At 37.7% G+C, this 20,675-nt stretch overlaps 1 protein-coding gene across 4 annotated transcripts in view; it reads right to left on the bottom strand.

The window, feature by feature from the left end:
* mapre3b (microtubule-associated protein, RP/EB family, member 3b) overlaps positions 1–20,675 on the bottom strand; it is a 57,830-nt gene that overhangs the window by 25,699 nt on the left and 11,456 nt on the right. For 2 of the 4 annotated variants that reach the window (XM_052024588.1, XM_052024585.1), the window contains exons 2-3: positions 5,268–5,395; positions 799–944 (exon numbers count right to left, since the gene is read on the bottom strand). In XM_052024588.1, the coding sequence (XP_051880548.1) occupies positions 799–944; positions 5,268–5,388 (267 nt within the window). In that variant the 5' untranslated portion in view covers positions 5,389–5,395. Of the gene's footprint in view, positions 1–798; positions 945–5,267; positions 5,396–11,540; positions 11,560–13,085; positions 13,166–20,675 lie in introns of those variants that run through there. The other 2 variants (XM_052024587.1, XM_052024586.1) reach the window with 2 other exon arrangements.

The following is a 20,675-nucleotide window of genomic DNA, read 5'->3' as shown; positions in this document are numbered from 1 at the left end:
AACAAGTAACCTGCTCAGGAAATGAAGGAGTGGGGAGGGGGAAAATAGATAGAAACCAAAGTATGAAAAAACTGGCAAAGGATTTAAAGTGTCAAAAAAGTCTAGGTATGGACTGCCTGCTGGTCCCAAAGAAGGTCCCCACATATTTTCTTATCTCAGATTTATTTTACTATTCTTTCTGCTTCCAAAAAAGTGTTGGAAACTTGCATTATTACCCACCTTTTCAGTTATTTGCATATTCTCATCGCCTCACAATACTCTGACTTTTTCATTCACATCTGTCATTTAATTGGTCATTTTGTTTCGGGATGAGTTTGCAAACCGACTTCCTCATTTCCCTTTGTACTATTGCTTTTAAATGCTCTGCACCCATATCATCAACCTCAGATGAAAGATCCAAACCTGAAATATCAACTTAACTAATTTCTCCACAGACTCTATTGGATGCTTTAAATACTTTCTGTTCCTCTTTAAAATTACCAGCATCTTAATCATTTATTCTTAAATATTTGTTGATTCCTATATTTAAAGTACATATTGGATTTCAATGTTACTTGCACTGCTGAAATAGTTTGGATTCAATGCAGGGTCAACACAGAAAATAAGCAACAGAGATTGTCCGACAGGAAATCTTAAAAATTTTTGTTGCTTTCAGGAAACACTTTCTATGCAGAATGCCATGTTGAATTGATAGCCTAAGAAGGAAAAAAAAGAGACAAGCAGCTGGAAAACTAATAACTTAAACAGTTCCATTTACAAAGAAGAAGATTCAACTTTCATCAGAATTTAAGTACATACTTTATCAACATTCATTTTCTTGAAGGCTGCCTGTAAGACTTTAAAATGATGGATATATTCATGCTCCAATTTTGCTTGGAATTTCACCTTCTTTAAATGAATGCAACCCGGAAATAGCATATCCATAAATTGACAATATGCTGTTCCTGTTGGGAAAACAATCCAAATTTTAGTGATTGCATGTTTACTCTTAGAAAACGCTTAAGAATTCTAATATATAGGTAGGTATTTAATGAAATATTTTGAATATAGACATTTGTATTGAAAGGCACATTGGATGGATGTGCTGGAATACTCAGGACCCAATAACCATTGAGATTTATGGCGAAGGAGGAAGCCATCCAGCCCATCATGTTTATGCCCATATCAACTTTAAGGTGAAAGACAAAATCAGTTATTTCTATCAGTGTCAAACCTCATGTGAAATTAGAATATTGGAAATGTCCATAACATTGGCTATATATCTTGTGGGATATTGTTCTTCCTCTCTTTCCCTGTCCCGAAGGATCTTCCACCTGAAACATTCACACTGTTTCTCTTTTCATAGATACTGGCTGACCTGGTGAGTGCTACCAGCATCTTCTGTTTTTATTTCAGATTTCTAGTATCTGCAGTTTTTTCTGTTTATCATTCCCAGTTGCACTCAGTTGGCCACAGTGGGCAGTTCACATCATTTGCATGCATGGCACCAGGTTCCTGAAACAGACATTCTAATCCGAGCAAGGTCATGGGAAGAGATTACCATGTAGAGAAATGAAAAGATTTAAGGATATGTTCAGAGTCTCCTTGAAGAAGTGCGACATCCCCACTGATTGTGAACCTCTGACCCATGACCACACAAAGTAGAGGAGGTGCATTTGGGCTGACGTTGAGAACCTTGAAGCAAAACATGATGAGCACATAGAGGCCCCGTCTAAGTGGCAGATAGCGCAGAGCACTTTACAAACTACTGAACCCTCTTGCCCCATGTGTGGAAGAGTCAGCAATTCCAATATTAGTTACTTCAGAACCCACAACATTGGCTTGGAAGTAAATTATCCCCAATCATGAGGGACTGCCTAAGAAGCAGGTGAGTAGTCATGATTTAGTTTTAAACTTTTTTTTTGTTTATGATCATGTTGTGGGTTGGAATATTTTCCATTTTGAGTTACTTGCTGAGGGCATCAAGAACTTTCCTATCATGCCAGGACACACAGTCACCAAGTAAAACTCTAACATCAAACATCAATTAAATTCTTAAGATGCGTTATATTACATTTATTAAGTAAAACTCTAATATACTCTGTTCCTGCCACAAATTCTGATGAGTGGGTCTTGTGCTCAGTGGTAGTCAATCATTTGATGTTAAGAGATTTTTGTGAGGCTAAGATGAGATTTAGTTGAGGGTTATTTCAAATAGGAGCATGCTTACCTCACAGCGAGAGGTAATGGGATTAATGCCAGCATTCTCCAAAGCAATTTTTTCAGAACAGATTAGTTCAGACAAATGGACTGTATCTATACTATATATTCTGATTGCCTGACTCAGGTTACGTAAAATCCCTGCAGCCAGCAAACAAGGATGCTCTTCGCCATATTAGCCCTGCCTGGTTTTAAATCCATTTCCTTAGGCATTTTAAATAAAATGGCAGAGAAAGAATAGGTTGTGCAGTTTCACCCGGGTAGTCGACAACCCAATGGCATGAATATTGAGTTTTCCAATTTTAGGTAATCCTCCCCTTCGTGGGCTGTTTTTATCCCCCCTTTCCCATCCCAACCACCCCTTCCCCCTCCCCTTCCAATCCTCCTCCAGTCCTCCCATTTTTGTCCCCTTTTCCTCATACCCCCCAGCCCCCTTCACCCATCTTCATCCCCCTCTTGGTTCCATCCACCCACTACACACACACAGTTCACCCACAGGTCTCCCCTCCCCTATCTAGTTCTGGTTCCAACTGCCATTCACCTCTCCCTTAATGATTCCCATTTTCACTTCCTTAATTTATCAGAGTCCAGCTTTGTGTTCCTGCTTATCTCCAGCAGCTGTCTCCAATCTTCATACTCCCCTCCCCCCCCCCCCACCTTGCTCCATTCCTCTGTTTCCCTCCATTCACCTGCCACTGTCTCCCAACTCCACCCCGACCTGGCAAAACCCACCTGTTATCTTGCACCTTTCCTCAATCCACCAATCACCTCAGACTCCTTTCTCACTACTCCCCTTCTCCTCTTGAGAGTGGCCATCTCATCTCTCCACTCTCAGTCCTGATGCAAGGTTTCAACCCAAAATGTCAATGATTCTTTTCCTCCCACAAATGCTGCTCGACTCACTGAGTTCCTCCAGCAGACTGTATGTTGCTGCAGATTCCAGCATCTGCAGTCTCTTGTGTCTCCTGTGCAGCTTCACAGGCCATTGCATATGACAGTCCAAATAAATAAAATAATTAAAAAATGAAATGAATCTAGCCTGGGGCCACTTCATCCAAAGAGTGTAAATGCATGTTCAGGAACAATTCCAAGTGACAGATACCTTGCTGAATACCACTTCTTTTGTGTGGTGGTGATAGTGGGGGTGGAAAACCAAGATTTTATTCTCAAACTTCAAGAAGAGGAGCCAGTCATTTAAAACTGAGGTACAAAGAAATTTCTTCTTGCAAATGGTAGTGAATCTCTGGACTCTTCCACCCCTTACAATTGTTGATGCCCAATAGAAGTATTTAAAAGTGGAGGTGGATAAATTTTTGAAAGAATGGGGAATTGAGGGCTTAGATCAGCCACAATCACATTAAATGGTGAGGCAGGCTTGAGGAACTTAGTGGCCAACTCCTGCCCCTATTTTCTTGCACTCTTGTGCTGTGTTCTCTGACCTGCACTGAGACCCTCCCCATCCGGGACATGCCTCCTTCTCGTTACTACTGTCAGGGAGGAGGTACAGGAACCTACAGACCCACACTCAAGAATTCAAGAACAGCTTTTTCCCCTCCGCCATCTGATTTCTGAATGGACACTACCTCATTATTCCTTTTTTTAATTGCACTATTTATTTTGTAATTTATAGTAATTTTATGTCTTTGGACTGCTGCTGCAAAACAACAAATTTCATGTCATACAGGACAGTGATAATAAACCTGATCCTGAGATGCTGCTCAATCCCGAGTTCCTCCAGCAGATTGTTTCAAACTACTGGAGGAACTCAGCGGGTCAGGCAGCATCTGTGGAGGGAAATGGACAGTCAACATCAAAAACGTTAAGAAGCAGGAAAGCAAAATGCATCACTGAAGTGCACTGCAATGATTATTCAGTATAAAACTCAAAGCACTGTATTATTCTTGTACAGGACCTTGGTTAGGCCCCATCTAGAGTACTGTGCCTAGTTCATGAGTCCCTAATGTGGTGGTGTAAGATATAGAGGTACAGGAAAAGATTCTTTACTCTTCCTTAAGAAAATGTTTCAGATTCAAACTCAGGTTACCTCCAGAGTCATAGAAATTTACAGTTGGAGGCCATTCAGCCCTTCACATCCATGTTGATCAGAACAGGAGTTACTTAGGTTACTTTCACTTTCTAGCTCTTAGCCCATAAGGCTTGTAGGTTATGCCTTTTCAAGTGCTCAGTCACATACTTTTCAATGCGATGGGTATTTCTGCCTCCCCCATTATCCTTTAAGATACTGAATTCTAGACTATGTGAGAAGAATTTTCTCAACTTCCCTCTCACACTTCTACTAGCTAACTTAAATTTCCGTGTCCTGTGTTTATTGACTGACTTGCCAAAGGAAACAGATCCTTCTGCTTAACCAGACTAAGCATCTCATGACTTAATACACCTCAATTAAATCTCTTCTCAGTTTTTGTTCCAAAGAAAACAATCTCAACCGAGTCAGTCTCCCCATTAAACTACAATTTCTCAGCCTTGGCAACATCATTATAAGCCCTCTCTGCTATCACATATTTCCTGCACTGTGATGACAAAACTGTACAAGATATTACAAGCTATACCCTAACATGTATTTGATGGAGTTCAAGCATCATCCCCTCTGTTCTTATATTCTATGCCTGGGACAATATAGGCAATTATCTTATACGTCTACCAATGTGTCATTTTATTAAATTATAGCATATTTATCATTGACACTTTCACTTCCCAGTGAATGGCCAAGGAATCCCCAAAATTAATTTCAGCTTCTTTTCACTAATGGATGCACATATTAAGATATAATTTAAATTTGCTTTCAACAGAAGAAAACACTGTTACTGTAACAGATTAATATAAAATGTGGTGTTTTTTGCTTTACCTCATTTGTAATTAATGCTATTGAAAATAGTAAACTGGTCAAATTGCATTATGCTATATTTTTTTCAGCATTTGAAAGTCGTACAACAGATATAATGCCCAATAATTTCAGTTTTAAACCATATCAATAACCAAACATTATGACAAAATCAAACAAGGTCCATTACTTACACAAAAAAAAATAATTATAATCATCTTCTTACCAGAGCATAGTTGTTCAATTTTGGTGTAATTGAGCTGGAGAGAGTCATTGACCCATGCCAACATATCATGTCGGCTCAGATTTTCACTTGTCACAGAGGTGGAATAAACATTCACTGCCATCCCCCAGCTGCAGAAAACAACAAGAAATGAATTAAGATAGAAACAGAACAGATCAAATTCATGGAGTGATAGATTGCTCTGCCAAAAATTACTTGGATAATAGGAAATTGAAGCTCACTCATACCTTATGAGTGAAGTCTGGCAAGGGAAGAGCTGAGTGGGGATGAAAACTTGCATCAGTTTTAGAACTTGACCTCCACCCTTTTCCTAAACACAATTTGCAAGACCAAAATCATTCCATTTAATTCCATCCCTCTTGCTTTGAATCAAGTTATACCCTACTACTGATAAACAATATCTACAGTTACATTTTCTGGAGTAATATCAAGACACAGGAGTCCATGTACCATTCAGCAAAGCAATACAAGTCCCATAAGTGTTACATAATCCAGGGAACTCTTTTCCCCAAATCTAGAATCTTCTCAGTACTCAAAAGAGACCCTCTATATTCTTCAATGTCTCCTGTCTACATTAATGGTACTGAGGTCGAGAGGATTGAGAGCTTCAAGTTCCAACAACACAGATGCCACAGACAAGAAAGCTCACCATTGCCTTTACTGTCTCGGGAGGCTAAAGAAATTTGGCATGTTCCCATCGACCCTCACCAATTTTTTTTAATCGATGCCCTACAGAAAGCATCCTACCTGGATGCATCACGATTTGGTATGGCAACTGCTCTGCCCGGGACCGCAAGAACTCGCAGAGAGTCGTGGACACAGCTCAGCATGTCACGGAAACCAGCCTCCCCTCCATAGACTCTGTCTATACTGCTCGCTGCCTCAGTAAAGCAGCTAGCATAATCAAAGACTCCACCCACCCCAGACATTCTCTCTTCTCCCCCTCCCATCAGGCAGAAGATACAAAAGCCTGAAAGCACGTACCACCAGGCTCAAGGACAACTTCTACCCCACTGTTATAAAGACTATTGACCGGTTCCCTAGTATGATAAGGTGGACACAACCTCACCATCTATCTTGTTATGACCTTGCACCTTATTGTCTACCTGCACTGCACTTTTTCTTTAACTGTAACACTTTATTCTGCATTCTGCTATTATTTTACCTTGTACTACCTCGATGCACTGTGTAATGAATTGATCTGTATGAACGGTGCAAGACAAGTTTTTCACTGTACCTTGCTACAAGTGACAATAATAAACCAATTCCAATATAGGAGCTAACAACCTCAGAATACATCTTGCCTATCATGCGTCTGGTCTGTCACAAAAGTAAGGTAAAGAAATAAACAAATTGAACTGTTCTACATTAGGTTTGAACTATGGAAAAATCATTACTAATTTGAAAAGGACAATTATTTACTCCTATTTATGGCACTAGGATTATACAGATTCATAGCAATTCTAAAATGTATCAGATAATTTGTCCAAAATTCTACTGTATTAAAAAAAATCTAAGTATGATTTGGTTCCCTAATCAAACATGATCTCCAGCAAGTCCAGCAATTGACCCCACCATCTAATTTAAGTGTAGGTAGCAGCAGGCCTTCCTTTCATTCTTTGTTTCAAGTTCTGTATTCAGAATAATGCTCATCATTATTATTGCGGACTCAGATCAGCAACATCCAGTGTCTGCTCATGCAGGTTAAGTAAATTATGAAGTTGCTGTTCTGTACTCAACTTCAAGGTTCACTCCATCGGCACCTGCTACACACAGTTATGTACATCTGGGGTGAGATTTTTGTATACTTATCTGTGAGATACCATTAAATACACAAATTTGAACAACTGCACATTGAGGTGTGAAAGTGCAATTGTATAATAAAACTACAAAAAAAATCACCCCAATACTAAAAAAAAGCTAGTTTTATGTGTAATCTAATTCCTTCAGATATTATTTCAGAAGTTTAACAAATATAAAAATGGAACTTTGAACAATTAAGATCTCATCACTTTATTTTTCTTTCTGTATATAGTTTTACATAGAATTAAACATTCTAATTTGTCCCTCTTGGTTTTGATTCTGGCAGTCTCAAAAGGATTCTGCTAATAGCATACTCTGGATACACATGCAAATCCATTTTGGAGACCTTGCTGCCAGTAACCTTAAGTTTCTGCTTAAAGGCCTACATGAAGACTGCAGCCAACTTCATATATAATACAGTAAATGCACTATCTTTGAGGTAAAAATATGAAACATGTTGAATGAAGGAACATTTATATGAAGTGTGAATAGTTTGTCATGCTACCTCATTAATTTTCTATGGGAGTAGACCAGAAATCAGGTTCTGTTTTCAACTAATCCAAAAATACTTTGAATTCTGTTTTAATGTCAGATGCAAGACTGGTTCTTTAAGAATCTGATACTTCAGTTCTATTGAAGTAGAAGCATTCAGATTATTTTTTGATGTTGCTTCCTTACCCCAAAGTTCATATTGGGCTCTGCTTGCAAGTTTATTCATCCCACTCTAAGCGATATAAGAAATGCTGACAGACAGGATTTAGTCTGTGGCAAAATGATTCTTTTAATACTGCCATTTTATCATCTACTATTGCAAAAAGATAGTGTGTTTTTCCATTCATTTAGGTATCTACATTAGATAAGGGAAATAGTATTCATCATTTTTCAGGAGCCAATCAAAAACTTTGAATTAAACTTCTTTGCGGAATGTCTCTGCCAATGAAACACTCCAAGATCCAAATTCTCCTGTCAAAATGTGAAAACTGATGCATTTTCTGCTATATTGTGTGACAACAAAATTTCCCAAGGAATAAACCTTACAATCTATTTCTGGACCCTTCTTCCAGCAAACTGCATTCCTGACTCCTGAAGTTAAAAAAAAAACTGTGATAATCCAGCACCCAACTGTTTAAAAATCCTAATGATCCAGCATCTAGTTCACTCATCAATCCAGGGTGTGAACCAGGGGTCTGGACAAACTAATAGGGTGAAAGGCTGATATTTCTCAGATCAGATAGCTTCATCCAAGGGCCTTGAAGAGAAATGCTGTGGATGGATACATTGACTGGAATCCATTAAAATTCTCTGTATACTGGGAAGGTCCCAAAAGATTGGAAAATTGCAAATGTAATGCCAATATTCAAAACAAAAGGACAAAAAGCAAGAACCTATAAGCCATTCAGCCAAACATGTGTTTGGTAAAAAAAAAGCTGGAATCCATTATTTGCAAGGTATGTGAAGAACATTGAGAAAGCCATAAGAAAATCAAGCAGAGTCAGAACATGGCTTTATGAAAGGAAAATTATGTTTGACAAGGAGTTCTTTGAGGATGTAATAAACAAGGTGGATAAAGAGAAACCAGGAGATGTAGTGTATTTGGATTTCCAAAGGACATTTAATAAGATACTATGTGAAAGGTTCCTGCACAAGAGTGCAAAGAGTTGGGGATATTTTGGCATGAATGGGGCATTGTCTAACTAAAAGAAAGCCGAGAGTGAGGACAAATGGGTTATATTTGGATTGGCAGTCAGGGTGCCACAGGGATTGGTGTTGGGACCTCAACAACTTGCAAGCTGTATTGATGACTTGGATAAGGGCACCAAATTAGCTAAATTTACTGATGAACGAAAGTTGTGAAGATGACTAAGGATGTAGACAGATTAAGCAGCTGACAAGAAGTTGATAGATGGACTTACAATGCAGGAAAATGCAAGATTATTTGGAAGGAAGCATGATAAAGCAAATTATTTAAATAGATTGATACTACAAAATGTTGCAGTAAAAGGGGATCTGGGGCACGAAACACCAGGTACGGCATATTAACATTTTGTAAAGGCTATGGAATTTTGATCTTTGTTGCATGTGGAATAGATAACAAAAGTAGGGAAGTTTCTATACTTGATAAGAGTATGAGACAGACCTCACCTGGGTTACTGTAATCAGTGTTTGTCCCCATATTTAAGGGAGGATGTATACATTGTAGGAAGTGCAGAGGAGGTTCACAAGGGTGATGGGGTTGACATTTGAAGAGAAGTTCCACAGGTTGAGCATAAACCCATTGCATTGAGAGGTGACCTTATTGAAACATGAAAATTCTGAGATGGATTGACAAAGAACAGATCTTTCCCCTAAGAGGATCATCAAGAACCAGGGGGCATAGTTTCAAAAAAAAGGGGCTGAGGATTTAAGATGGAGATGAGGAGGAATTCCTTCTCTCAGACAGGCATAAACTGATAACTATCTCCCACAGGAAGCTACGGAGGTGGAGTCATTGAAGATATTCAAGGTGAATATTGACAGACATTTGCACAAAAAGGGAGTCGAAGGGTATAGGAAGAGAGAGGGAAAGTAGTGTTGAAGTCAAGATTAGATCAGCTATAATCTTATTCAATGGTGGAGCAGGGTCAAGAAGTTGACTGGCTTATTCCTACATTTTTTTTTAATGTTCTTGCCTGTAAATGTCTGTTACCTCTGTATGCTTAGTTTGGAGATGTCAGTAACAGAAAGAGTTCCTGATCCATTCTTAACCACTGTCAAACATGACCGATAGGTACTTAAATTCCGCAGCTTCAATAATATATTCATATGAAAGTTTGCTACTCTTGCCATTTTAACCCCATCCACCTCCTTTGGAACATTTACATTTTTTAGGTGCCATTGGAAAAGACAGCAAATTTTCATATTCCATACCATCTGGCTAAGTTTGAAACAAAATTGTATTTAAAAAATAAAACAATCCAAAATTCATTCAAAATTTTTAATAACAATGGAACTTTATTTACAAAAATGTATTTAAAAATAAGCCAACCTTTTCTGTGTCCAACTCTCATGTCCACAAAACCAATCTTCAATTACAAACTGCTCCTTCTGAATAGCTGAAGGATTACATGATATTGAGAATGCTACCCCAGAAAACTTTGTGTTTTGTAAGGCAAAAATAAACTATAGTTTGAGCATTTATTATTCAAATAATAAAATTCCAGAAAATTCTAAAATTGGTGGCTTGATCGATCAGTTGGTCACTGAAATCCAAGGCATTTTATGAAGTTAATAAGGCACCAAGCAATTATAGAGGGGGAAATCACTAAGACAAGCTTTTTAAAAAACTTAACAGTTTGCAATGAAAATTAACCTAGAACGTGTGGGTTAGACAGACAAAGGTGAAAGAAGATGAGGTAGGATAATACAAAGTCGTCAAAACTGGAGCCTGCATATTGGAACACAGTTGTGAACAGAGAGGAAGAGAAGGGAGAAGTCAAGTGGGAATTTGTAGAAAAGTGGGAATTGGGCAAAAAGGAGTGAATGATGGTTGATACGGATGAAGGTAAATGAGCATATAGGTAAAGGGAGTAGCATAGTGCAGATACGATGCATATAATGGTGTTCTGTACAAGATGCAATTTGTAAAAGTGGATTTCAAGGATTCAACTTAAAGAATAAACAAATCAATTAAATCCCTTTTCAGTCTTTATTTCAAAGAAAACAATCTCAGTAACAGCTGCCATCAGAAAGCAGAAGCTGCTGACAAAATAGAAATGCATTTGCTGAGTTGAATGATCTCCAGCTCATTTAGAAACACATCAGCTAAGCAACCAGATAGTACAGTGGGATTGAGAATCTCGAGGGGCAGCAGAAAGAATATCACAAAACTTTGGAAATATACAGCAATGGATGAGGATATTCAGCCTCTCAGTGTATGCCAAAGTAGTTCTGTTCTCTCTGCTTAAAATAATTATGCCTTTTTTCCCTTAAAAGCATTTTGTCTTAGTCTAAAACACTGCCCAAATCAAAGCATTTCACACAACATCCAGTGCAAAATCATACCCTTGATTTTGCAGAGCTCATTCTTGTTATCTTTTATTTAGAAATTCTCTGAAGACAACACTGCCTCTTTACACTCTATTCATGGATGACATTCATAAGCACTGACCATGTATAATATCATTTATTTATATAATTTGATTGTAAAAATGATGCTCATTTCAAGCTGAATACCAAAAGGCAATAAAATGTCCTGCAATTTCAGTCACATTGATAATCATACACTTTTGCAAGTATAATACCTACTTCAAAAGAAAATCAACTAGTAATTTGAATATTTGAACAATTTCTACAACTTTGGAAACTCTGATTAATGCATATACAATACACGCCTGTATTAGATTTCATGTTCCTAAATCATGCTAATAAAGATCAATTCAATAATTTCATCTCCAAGTACAAAACTGTACATACTTTTTGAAAGTCAGCTCAACGTTCAAAGCAAACCTTCTTTGTCCAAATATTGCAATGTTTCAACCACATGTAGCACACAGGCTGAACTGGAACTTTCTCCAGCTACGTCAGCAACAGCCCTGCAATTTTGAATGAATCAAGCTTCAATGGTCCGTTTCATTTATTGGTGGAAGCATTTGCACTAATTGGTAACAGTTCTGCAATTCCTTATAGCACAAAAATATATCAAAACAAATCCAATTTCACCTCCATAAATATTGTACTTGCTTTAACAAATACATGATATTTTAATGGCCTTAAAATTCCTCTAATGTAAATGAAATCAAAGCAATGAAATAAAGTTGAATGATGATAAATATTATATTACTGAAAGCAGTTTATTAATTTCTCCATAGTTAGTATACCTTTATCAACAAGGAAATTTGGAACTTTCCTTCACAGGCATTTCAGAATACAAACAGACAAAACTAATTTCTTAAAGAATGAATGCAATAAATTTCTACCTGCTTAACTGACAAATATATCCCAACATTTAATAAATAGCATATTGAAGTTTTATAATGCAAGTTACCAGTCTACAATCTGTCCTATGCAAGCATTATACTGCAACATTGGAACAGAGCCTACTGCACTAAAATAAAAGCATTTCTCATAAATATGCAAAAATGAGGCAGCTTTACTTAGAGCCAAATTGTCTAATATTGTACTTACAAAAATAACTATTTTTAATGATAATGATTTTTAATGGTCTTAATAGTGCTAAATGACAAAGAACATTAAATGAAAAAGTGAATGTTATTCCAATGACACTTTTAACTTACAAGGCATAGTAACAACCGAGTTCTTCACTATGTAATCAATCCACAGACTTAATTTTATGTATAGTAACCAAAAATTAAATCTCCACACAAGACAAGTTACAAATTAAATATTTTTGTAAATGATATAATTTAATGCTTCTTCCAACTTTGATTCCCGATTCATGAAATACCTGTTCCAAGGTTTCAGATTACCTTATATCCTTAAGCCAACCTGTTACATGTTCAATTTAAAGTAAAACAAATTACATCATTAAAAAAAGCAAAACGGAAACCATGAACAAATTCAACTTTTTTCTTATCGTTTAAATGCAATTTTTTTTACATTCCGTTAGCATTATTCACTAAGAATTATAGATGAATTGCCTGACTGCAGATTTTGATATCTTGGAGACTGTATTTCTATCATTGAGAACATTTCATATTCTGAAACAGACTTGATTTTGTATGGCCAAGTAACAGTTACAATTTTTTTCCCACTTAAATTATAAAGAACAGTATAATTTAACTTTAAACTAATTGGATGTTCAAATATATTGTACTTTGGTGTTCACTGGCTTCGACAGATCACAAGATAATTTTCCCTCACATTACAATTTAAGAACTGAACAAAATATAAATTTTTTCCTTTGCCCACAAATATGAAAAATAATAAATTACATAACTACTCCCTGCAGCATATCAGATTTATCTCACAAAAACATGCTGCTAACTACAGCATACTTACTATGCTGATCTTTTCTGGCTATGTTCTTGCAAATGATCTTGCTTTCAATGGAACTGCTGCTTCCAGATGCAGAACAAATAGACAGAGGCAGTGGAGAAGGAGCCATGATGATATTGAATAAAATGCTGCAGTGACTCAGCATTTGGTTCAAGAGATTATTGGAGCTTGCTTGACCAAGATAATGAAGCTCAGCACCCACTTGACATAACTACAAATAACTGCTAAAGCATTTTAATACTAAATACTTTCAGAAAGGATTAAATTGGAGGAAAGAGAAGGGATCATAGTTACATATTCAAAGATTTAATGATAGTAACTGGTTGTCAATCTAAACCAAATATTTTTATTTAATACATGGTTGATTGAATCGAAGAACAGCTAAGCGTAATTATCAAACTCTAAATGTTATCTGAAAAACCAAAACAGAAATAGAGACACTTTATATAATTTCTGACAAAACTTGAAACACTGAATTAAAATCTTGCTGAACTAATTTTGTTTACAATAGACAAGGATGTTACTCTCAGGCCCCACTTTTAAAAAAAGGTTGAACCACCTAATCCAAAACTAACCCACCTATAATGGCATCTTATTCCATGTATTCCAGCAGAAAAGAATCAAGAAATACAGTATTGTCCAAAGCTGAAGTGATAATTTTACCATTTACGTCAGAGAATGACAGCACTGAATCGCTCCTTCAGTCTGATGTGAAGTCAATCAAGACAGGATTCTCAGGCCATTGTCTGGTATTCTGGAATCCATGTAGAAGATAGTTGAGTTCCAGTGATTAACCCTACCATAACTAACTGGGATCATTGCTGCTCTCCACCAGTATTGAAGGCTAGATGCAGATGTGAGACAATTCAGGCAATGTACTTAGTCAAATATGTGTTGAATTTACTTTCCAAAGAATTATTTGAAGTATTACAAGTGGCATTGCTCCATTCCTTACTAACAACAATTTGCATTTTTACAAAACAAAAACTGAAAACACTAAATAATCAGGTCAGACTGCACCCATGGAGACAGAAATGGAGTTAATATTTCAGGTCAACATCCTTTTAGCAAAATCAGGAACAATTAGATAAAGCAAGTTTTATTATGCAAAAAATGCTTGAGCATCTTTATAATTAATTTACACAGAGAATGAGACTGACCAGACTGCTTAATGGAGAACTGCCATGGACTAGATAGGCTGAATGGCATTCTGTGGTATAATGATTCTGTGGGAACATTGTAGCACTATACTGTATTCATAAAGATGAAATATCTTGCTATAACTTGTTGCAGGTAGCAGAGCAAGGTAAGGCCACCTCCTTAAATGCAGTGAAAGCCAAGTCCTTCTATGATGCAAAATATCTAAGTCAGTAGACCAACTATGTTAGAACCTAAGATTAATGACAGTTACTACCTGGACAAAGAGAAGCAAATCCTTCGATAGATATTTGACGATTGGTGACACCAAATTGAACAAATCCTTATCAATTCAATGAAGACTTTTCAGTTTGTTATGCTCTCCTTACTTCTGAAAAGGTATTCACATCCAGGGATAATTGCCAAGTCAATGGATATCAGAATTAACCACTGATTTCAGGACAGGCTTCATGGGAATATTGCTCTTCTTCCTTCGATGGTGGATGATATTGAAGCTTTGAATATATACAAGTCAACTTGGTGTGTGACTTGAAGGGAAAGATGAAAATTGCTGGTGTTATCAGGTGTTTGTTGCCCTTGTATTCCCAAGTGGTAAAGACCAGATTTAAAGGGTGCTACTGTGGAAGACTGTGAGATATTTCAGTCCATCTTGTAGATGATATCCAGTCAGTCAAAACATGCTGATGAAGGAGAGGATATCAATCAAGCAGGCTGTTGTGTATCAGATTATGTTGGGGTTTTTTTTAACATTGTTGGAGCTTCATGCATCAACACAAGTGAAGAATATTTCATTAAATTCCTAATTTGCACTTTATGGAAAGTGAAAAGACTGAATCAGGAAAGAGTCACAGTGCAGAATACCCACTCTTTGAATCCAATTGCAATAACAGTACATATGTGGCTGCTCTAAGTTTCTGATTTCTGTTGACTGTGGGGGATTCAACAATGATAATTTTGTTAAAACATAAATGGGAATGGTTAGATTCTCCTTCTTTGTTGAAGGTCATTACCAGTCATTTGGATGGTGCAAATATTGCTGTTTGCTTAACAGCTCAAGCTCGAATGTTACAACCTTGCTACAGGCATGCTCAACTTTTTCCAGTATCTGAGGAATTCAATTTAGACTGAATACTATGCATTCTGTAAACATCCCCATCTGATCTTATGATATAGGGAAGATCATTCATAAACAGATGAAGATGTCTGGGCCTAGTTCACTGCATTGAGGAAACTGTGGAATTGAAATGACTGGCCTGCAACAACCATATTAATCTTTCTGACGGAGGGTCTTCAACCTGAAACATTAGCTCTGTTTCTCTTCCCGCAGATTCAGCCTGACCTGCTGAGTATTTCCGGCATTTTCTGTTTTTATTTCACATTTACCTTTCTTTGAGGTAATGGAGAACTTTCTCCCTTTGCAGCCCGGGACCAGTTTTACCAGGGCTCCCTGATGTCCCAATAGATCAAACACTGTCTTAATATTAAGAACAGTCACTCTCATGTTTAAGATTTTAAAATAATTCAAAATACAAAACAATTTGGTGAGAAGATGCTCCAGAATCAGTTTTTCCAATTATCATGTTGTAAAACACATACATTAAACAGATACACAATCCAAGCAAATATCGTGTTACCAGGTCACACTGATCCGAATATCAACACATATTCTATAACTCCTTATTGCAGTCAATATTCAGTGGTTGTCCATCATTTAAGAGTTTGCTGGTTACTCCATGCTGATGACAGTCCTATATATTTCACAGCAAAAATCCACCGATTTATATTGTGATAACAATCTTAGAAACTGTTTCCTGGATAAACAAGCTGCTCTTTGTCTCTCTTTAAGCTTGCTTAACAAATGTAGATTGCATTTTAACCACTTTTGTAAAACCTCACAAGTCCCTTGCACAAAACAGAATTCCTTGAAAACATTTGATCAAACTTCTCTGGTGTCTCTGACTCTTTTTTTTAATGATCCCTTAACTTTGTTCAGATACCATTTTCTACATTTGGCTCAACTTCTTGTCTCATTGTCCAAAATTTGTGTTTTTATTTCACATTCATCTTTCTTTGACATAATGGAGAATTTTCTTCCTTTATAGCCTAGGACCAGTTTCATTAAGAGCTCCTTAATGCCACAACAGATTTGGTCCAACATTTTGTCTCAAATTTTCCATTTAGTTTCTCATGGATTTATTGACCCTTTCTGAGCAAGTATGCATAATTACTTACAGCAGGGGAAAGAACATACATAATTTAAGTCTTACAATAATTTTGAACAATAGAGATACTTTTTTTCCTAAGCTGTGCTTTTTAAAGATTTTCATTTTTCTTAAAGAATTGAAAAAGCCTGTATTTTCTGTATTTTGAAAGCAAACTCAATCAATTTTTCTCATCATTTCCTTTTCTTACATTTATATACTTTCAAGGTCTCAATTTGTGTTCCAATTGAATGATGCCCTGATCCACTACTTCCCAACCAATATCATATGATGGCTATTCTACCACAATCCCAAAATTAATCCCTAATTACACACATGATATTAAATACCTTCATATACAAACAAAAATAACTCCAAAAAATGTTCTAACATTTCTCATCTCTGGAAGTCAATATTTTTCTTTATATATGACAAAAGTTAAAGTCAAATGTTGTTTGTGAATCACAAACTGAGCAGGTTGTTGGTGAGTATGATGTTAGGGAGAAGCAACTATAATCAAGGGTTATAGCGTCGAAGGCATTAATATAAACTAGCCTTCAAATTTACAGTGGGGGGGGGGGGGAAAGAGGAGCAGCATGCTTTGGAAACTGACATGACCATTAGACCATTCTCATATGCATTGGTCAAATGTACAGACAAGAGTTATCTTAATTGAACAATGTTGAACCAGGCATCAGCCATTCTGAGCCACAATTTGACAGAAATCAAGGAAGGTTCCTGAATTGGCTATTTTGCGACTTATTGCATCAAACATGGTCAAAGTCATTTTTGTTCTATCAATATTTGGGGTGTTTGTACATACAAAGAAATACCCTTCACAATCCTGTGGTGAAAACATGTTTTGGTCTAGGGTTTTTATCCTCAACAGATTTTAGACCATCATGTGAACTACTTCATCCCTCCCAACAAAGGTGTTTTTATATTCAGATTTGGTATTACCAGTTGTGCTCCCATTTTAAATATGTAATGCTATGGAACCATTTGTCTACACTCAAAATGTTTATCTCCAGATCATTAAGTCCAAGCACTTCACACAGAACAGTACAGCACCAGAACAGGCCCTTCTGCCCACAGATTGTGCTGACCATGCCAAATTAAACTACCCCCATCTGCCTGTACATGGCCTGTATCCCTCCATTCCCTGCTTGTTCTTGTGCTGTGGTATCTGCTTCCACCACCTCCATTGGCAACACGTTCCATGCACCTACCACGCTCTGTGTAAAAAAAACTTGCCTCGTACATCTTTTAACTTCCCCCATTTCACCTTGCAACTATGCCTTTTGGTATTTCACATTTCCACCCTGGCAAAAAGACCATCTACCCTATTAATGCCTCCCATAATTTTGTATAATTCCATCAGGTTGCCCCCTTAGCCTCCAATGCTCCAGAGAAAACAATCCAAGTTTGTCCAACCTCTCCTTAAAGCTAATACTCAGCACACAATATCCTGGTGTTCTTCTGCACCCCCTCCAAAGCCTCCACATCCTTCCTGTAATTCAGTGACAGAACTGCACAGAATACTTCAAATGTAGCCTAACTAAAGTTTTATACAGCTACTACAGGAATACCCGACTTTTATACTCAACACTCCAACTGATGAAGGCAAGCATGATTTTTATAAATGACTTATTTATAAATGATTTATAAATTTTTATAAATGAGGATGTGGAAGAGTGGGTTAGTAAGTTTGCAGATGACACAAAGGTTGGTAGTGTTGAGGATAGTGTAGAAAGTTGCTGTAGGTTACAACAGGACATTGATTGGATGCAGAGCTGGGCTGAGAAGTGGCAGATGGAGTTCAACCCAGAAAAGTGTGAAGTGATACACTTCGAATTTGAAAGCGGAATACAAAGCTAATGGCAGGACTCTTAGCGGTGCGGAGGAACAGAGGGATCTTGGGGTCCACGTCCATAGATCCCTCAAGGTTGCCACACAGGTTGATAGGGTTGTTAAGAAGGTGTACGGTGTGTTGGCTTTCATTAGTCGGGGTATTGAGTTCAAGAGCCGAGTGGTGATGTTGCAGTTATATAAAACTCCGGTTAGACCACACTTGGAGTATTGTGTTCAGTTCTGGTCGCCTCATTATAAGAAGGATGTGGAAGCTTTGGAGAGGGTGCAGAGGAGATTTACCAGGATGCTGCCTGGATCGGAGAGCATGTCTTTTGAGTACAGGTTGAGTGAGCTTGGGCTTGTCTCTTTGGAGTGAAGGAGGATGAGAGGTGACTTGATAGAACTGTACAAGATGATAAGAGGCATAGTTCGAGTGGACAGTCAGAGACTTTTTCCCAGGGCTAAAATGGCTAAAACAAGGGGGTATAATTTTAAGGTGATTGGAGGAAGGTATGGGGGGGGGGGGGGAATGTCAGAGATAAGTTTTTTTTCCACACAGAGTGGTGGGTGCGTGGAATGCATTGCCAGCAGAGGTGGTGGAGGCATATACATTAGGGACATTTAAGAGACTCTTAGATAGCCACATGAATGATAGAAAAATGGAGGGAAAGGTTAGATCTTAGAGCAGGATAAAATGTCAGCACAACATTGTGGGCCAAAGGGCCTGTACTGTGCTGTAATGTTCTGTGTTCTTTACCCTGTCTACTTGTGTGGCCACTTTAAGGGAGCTACGGACTTTCAACCCAAGATCCCTCTGTACATCAATGTTCAGAAGGGTCCTGTCAGTTACTGTATACTTTCCTCTGACATTTGACCTCACAAAAGTGCAACACCTTACACTTCTCCTGATTAAACTCCATCTGCCATTTCTTTGCCCATATTTCCAACTGATCTATATCCTGTTGTATCCTTTGACAACCTTCCTCACTATTGACAAGTCTGCCAATTTTTGTGCTGTCCAAAAATTTACTGATCCGCCCACCTACATTTTTGTCCAAATCATTTACATCACAAACAACAGAAGTCCCGGCACTGATCCCCACAGAACACCACTGGTCATAGACTTCCAGTCAGAATAACAACCCTCCACCACTACCCTGTGTCTTCTGTGGCCAAGCCAATTTTGAATCTAATCTACCAAGTCCCATGGATCCCATGTGCCTTAATTTTCTGGATCAGCCTACCATGAGGGACCTTGTCAAATGCTTTACTAATGTTTTACCCTACCCTTATCAATCATCTTTGTCACCTCCTCAAAAAACTCGATCACGTTCATAAGACGTGACCTCCCCTGCTAAGTCCATGCTTTTCCAGATGTGAGTAAATCCTGTCCCCAGCAAACTTCTCCGATAATTTCCCTACCACTGATGTAGTGCTCACTGGCCTGTAATTTGCAGGAGACTTCCTATTATCAGTCTGTAAATGACCACTACGCTAGCATATTGTATTTAAATTTTCAGCCTGAAGGATCCAAATTAGAGGCAAAAAGCTAGGTCTTAATAATTTACAGAAACATTTTGGGCAATGAAGATTCTAAATTATTACTATATAAGGAAACAGGCTACAGAGAACCAAGGGTTCATGCATAACTTATGGGTAGAATAGAGTCATGCAGCATGTAAACAGGCCCTTTGGCCCACCAAGTCAATAGTAACCATCAAGCCTCCATATACACTAATCCAATTATTTTCTTTATTGTCCCCACATTCCTATCAACTCCCCCAGATTCTTCCACTCACCTACAGTACATAGCAGAGACAATTTTACAGTGGCCAACAGATCCATTGGCTGCGCCACTGTTCTGACCTACAAGTTTAGACTCAGTGGAAAATATTTTAATACTCTCAGAGAGAGCTGCAAGAGGGGACTAAACAGTTAAAAACACAATATCTTGAATGCTTCTACTTGTTGGTGTTACTAGAGCAAAAATGGGAGTCAGGATAGGATTTAGAGAGAAAGAAGAAATAAGATGAGTAACCAAATTGAAAGGAGCAGGTCTGTCATTACTGTAGGTTAATGAAGCTACACTCTCCAGATTCAGACAGTAATTTGAACTTAATGAAAGTGGATCTAGTTTTGCAGGATAAATTCTTTTACAACACCACAAGGGTAAAAGGAGAAGATCTCCCTCCCAGCAATCCCCCGCTTGCAATGCCAATGTACCTTACTACTACCATCCCCCTCGCTGGTGATCACTTTCCCACCTTACTTTTCTCTCCCACCCACCAGTGATTTCTCCCATTCTACCCACCCTTCAATGATCAATCCCTGGCTATTCCTCATCCTCCCTACTAGTTTTTGCTGATATTTCCCTCAATCACTG

This window comes from Pristis pectinata, chromosome 10 (genome assembly GCF_009764475.1).
Source record: "Pristis pectinata isolate sPriPec2 chromosome 10, sPriPec2.1.pri, whole genome shotgun sequence".
Classification (NCBI taxonomy): Eukaryota; Metazoa; Chordata; class Chondrichthyes; order Rhinopristiformes; family Pristidae; genus Pristis; species Pristis pectinata.
This window is presented reverse-complemented; position numbering and strand designations above follow the sequence as displayed.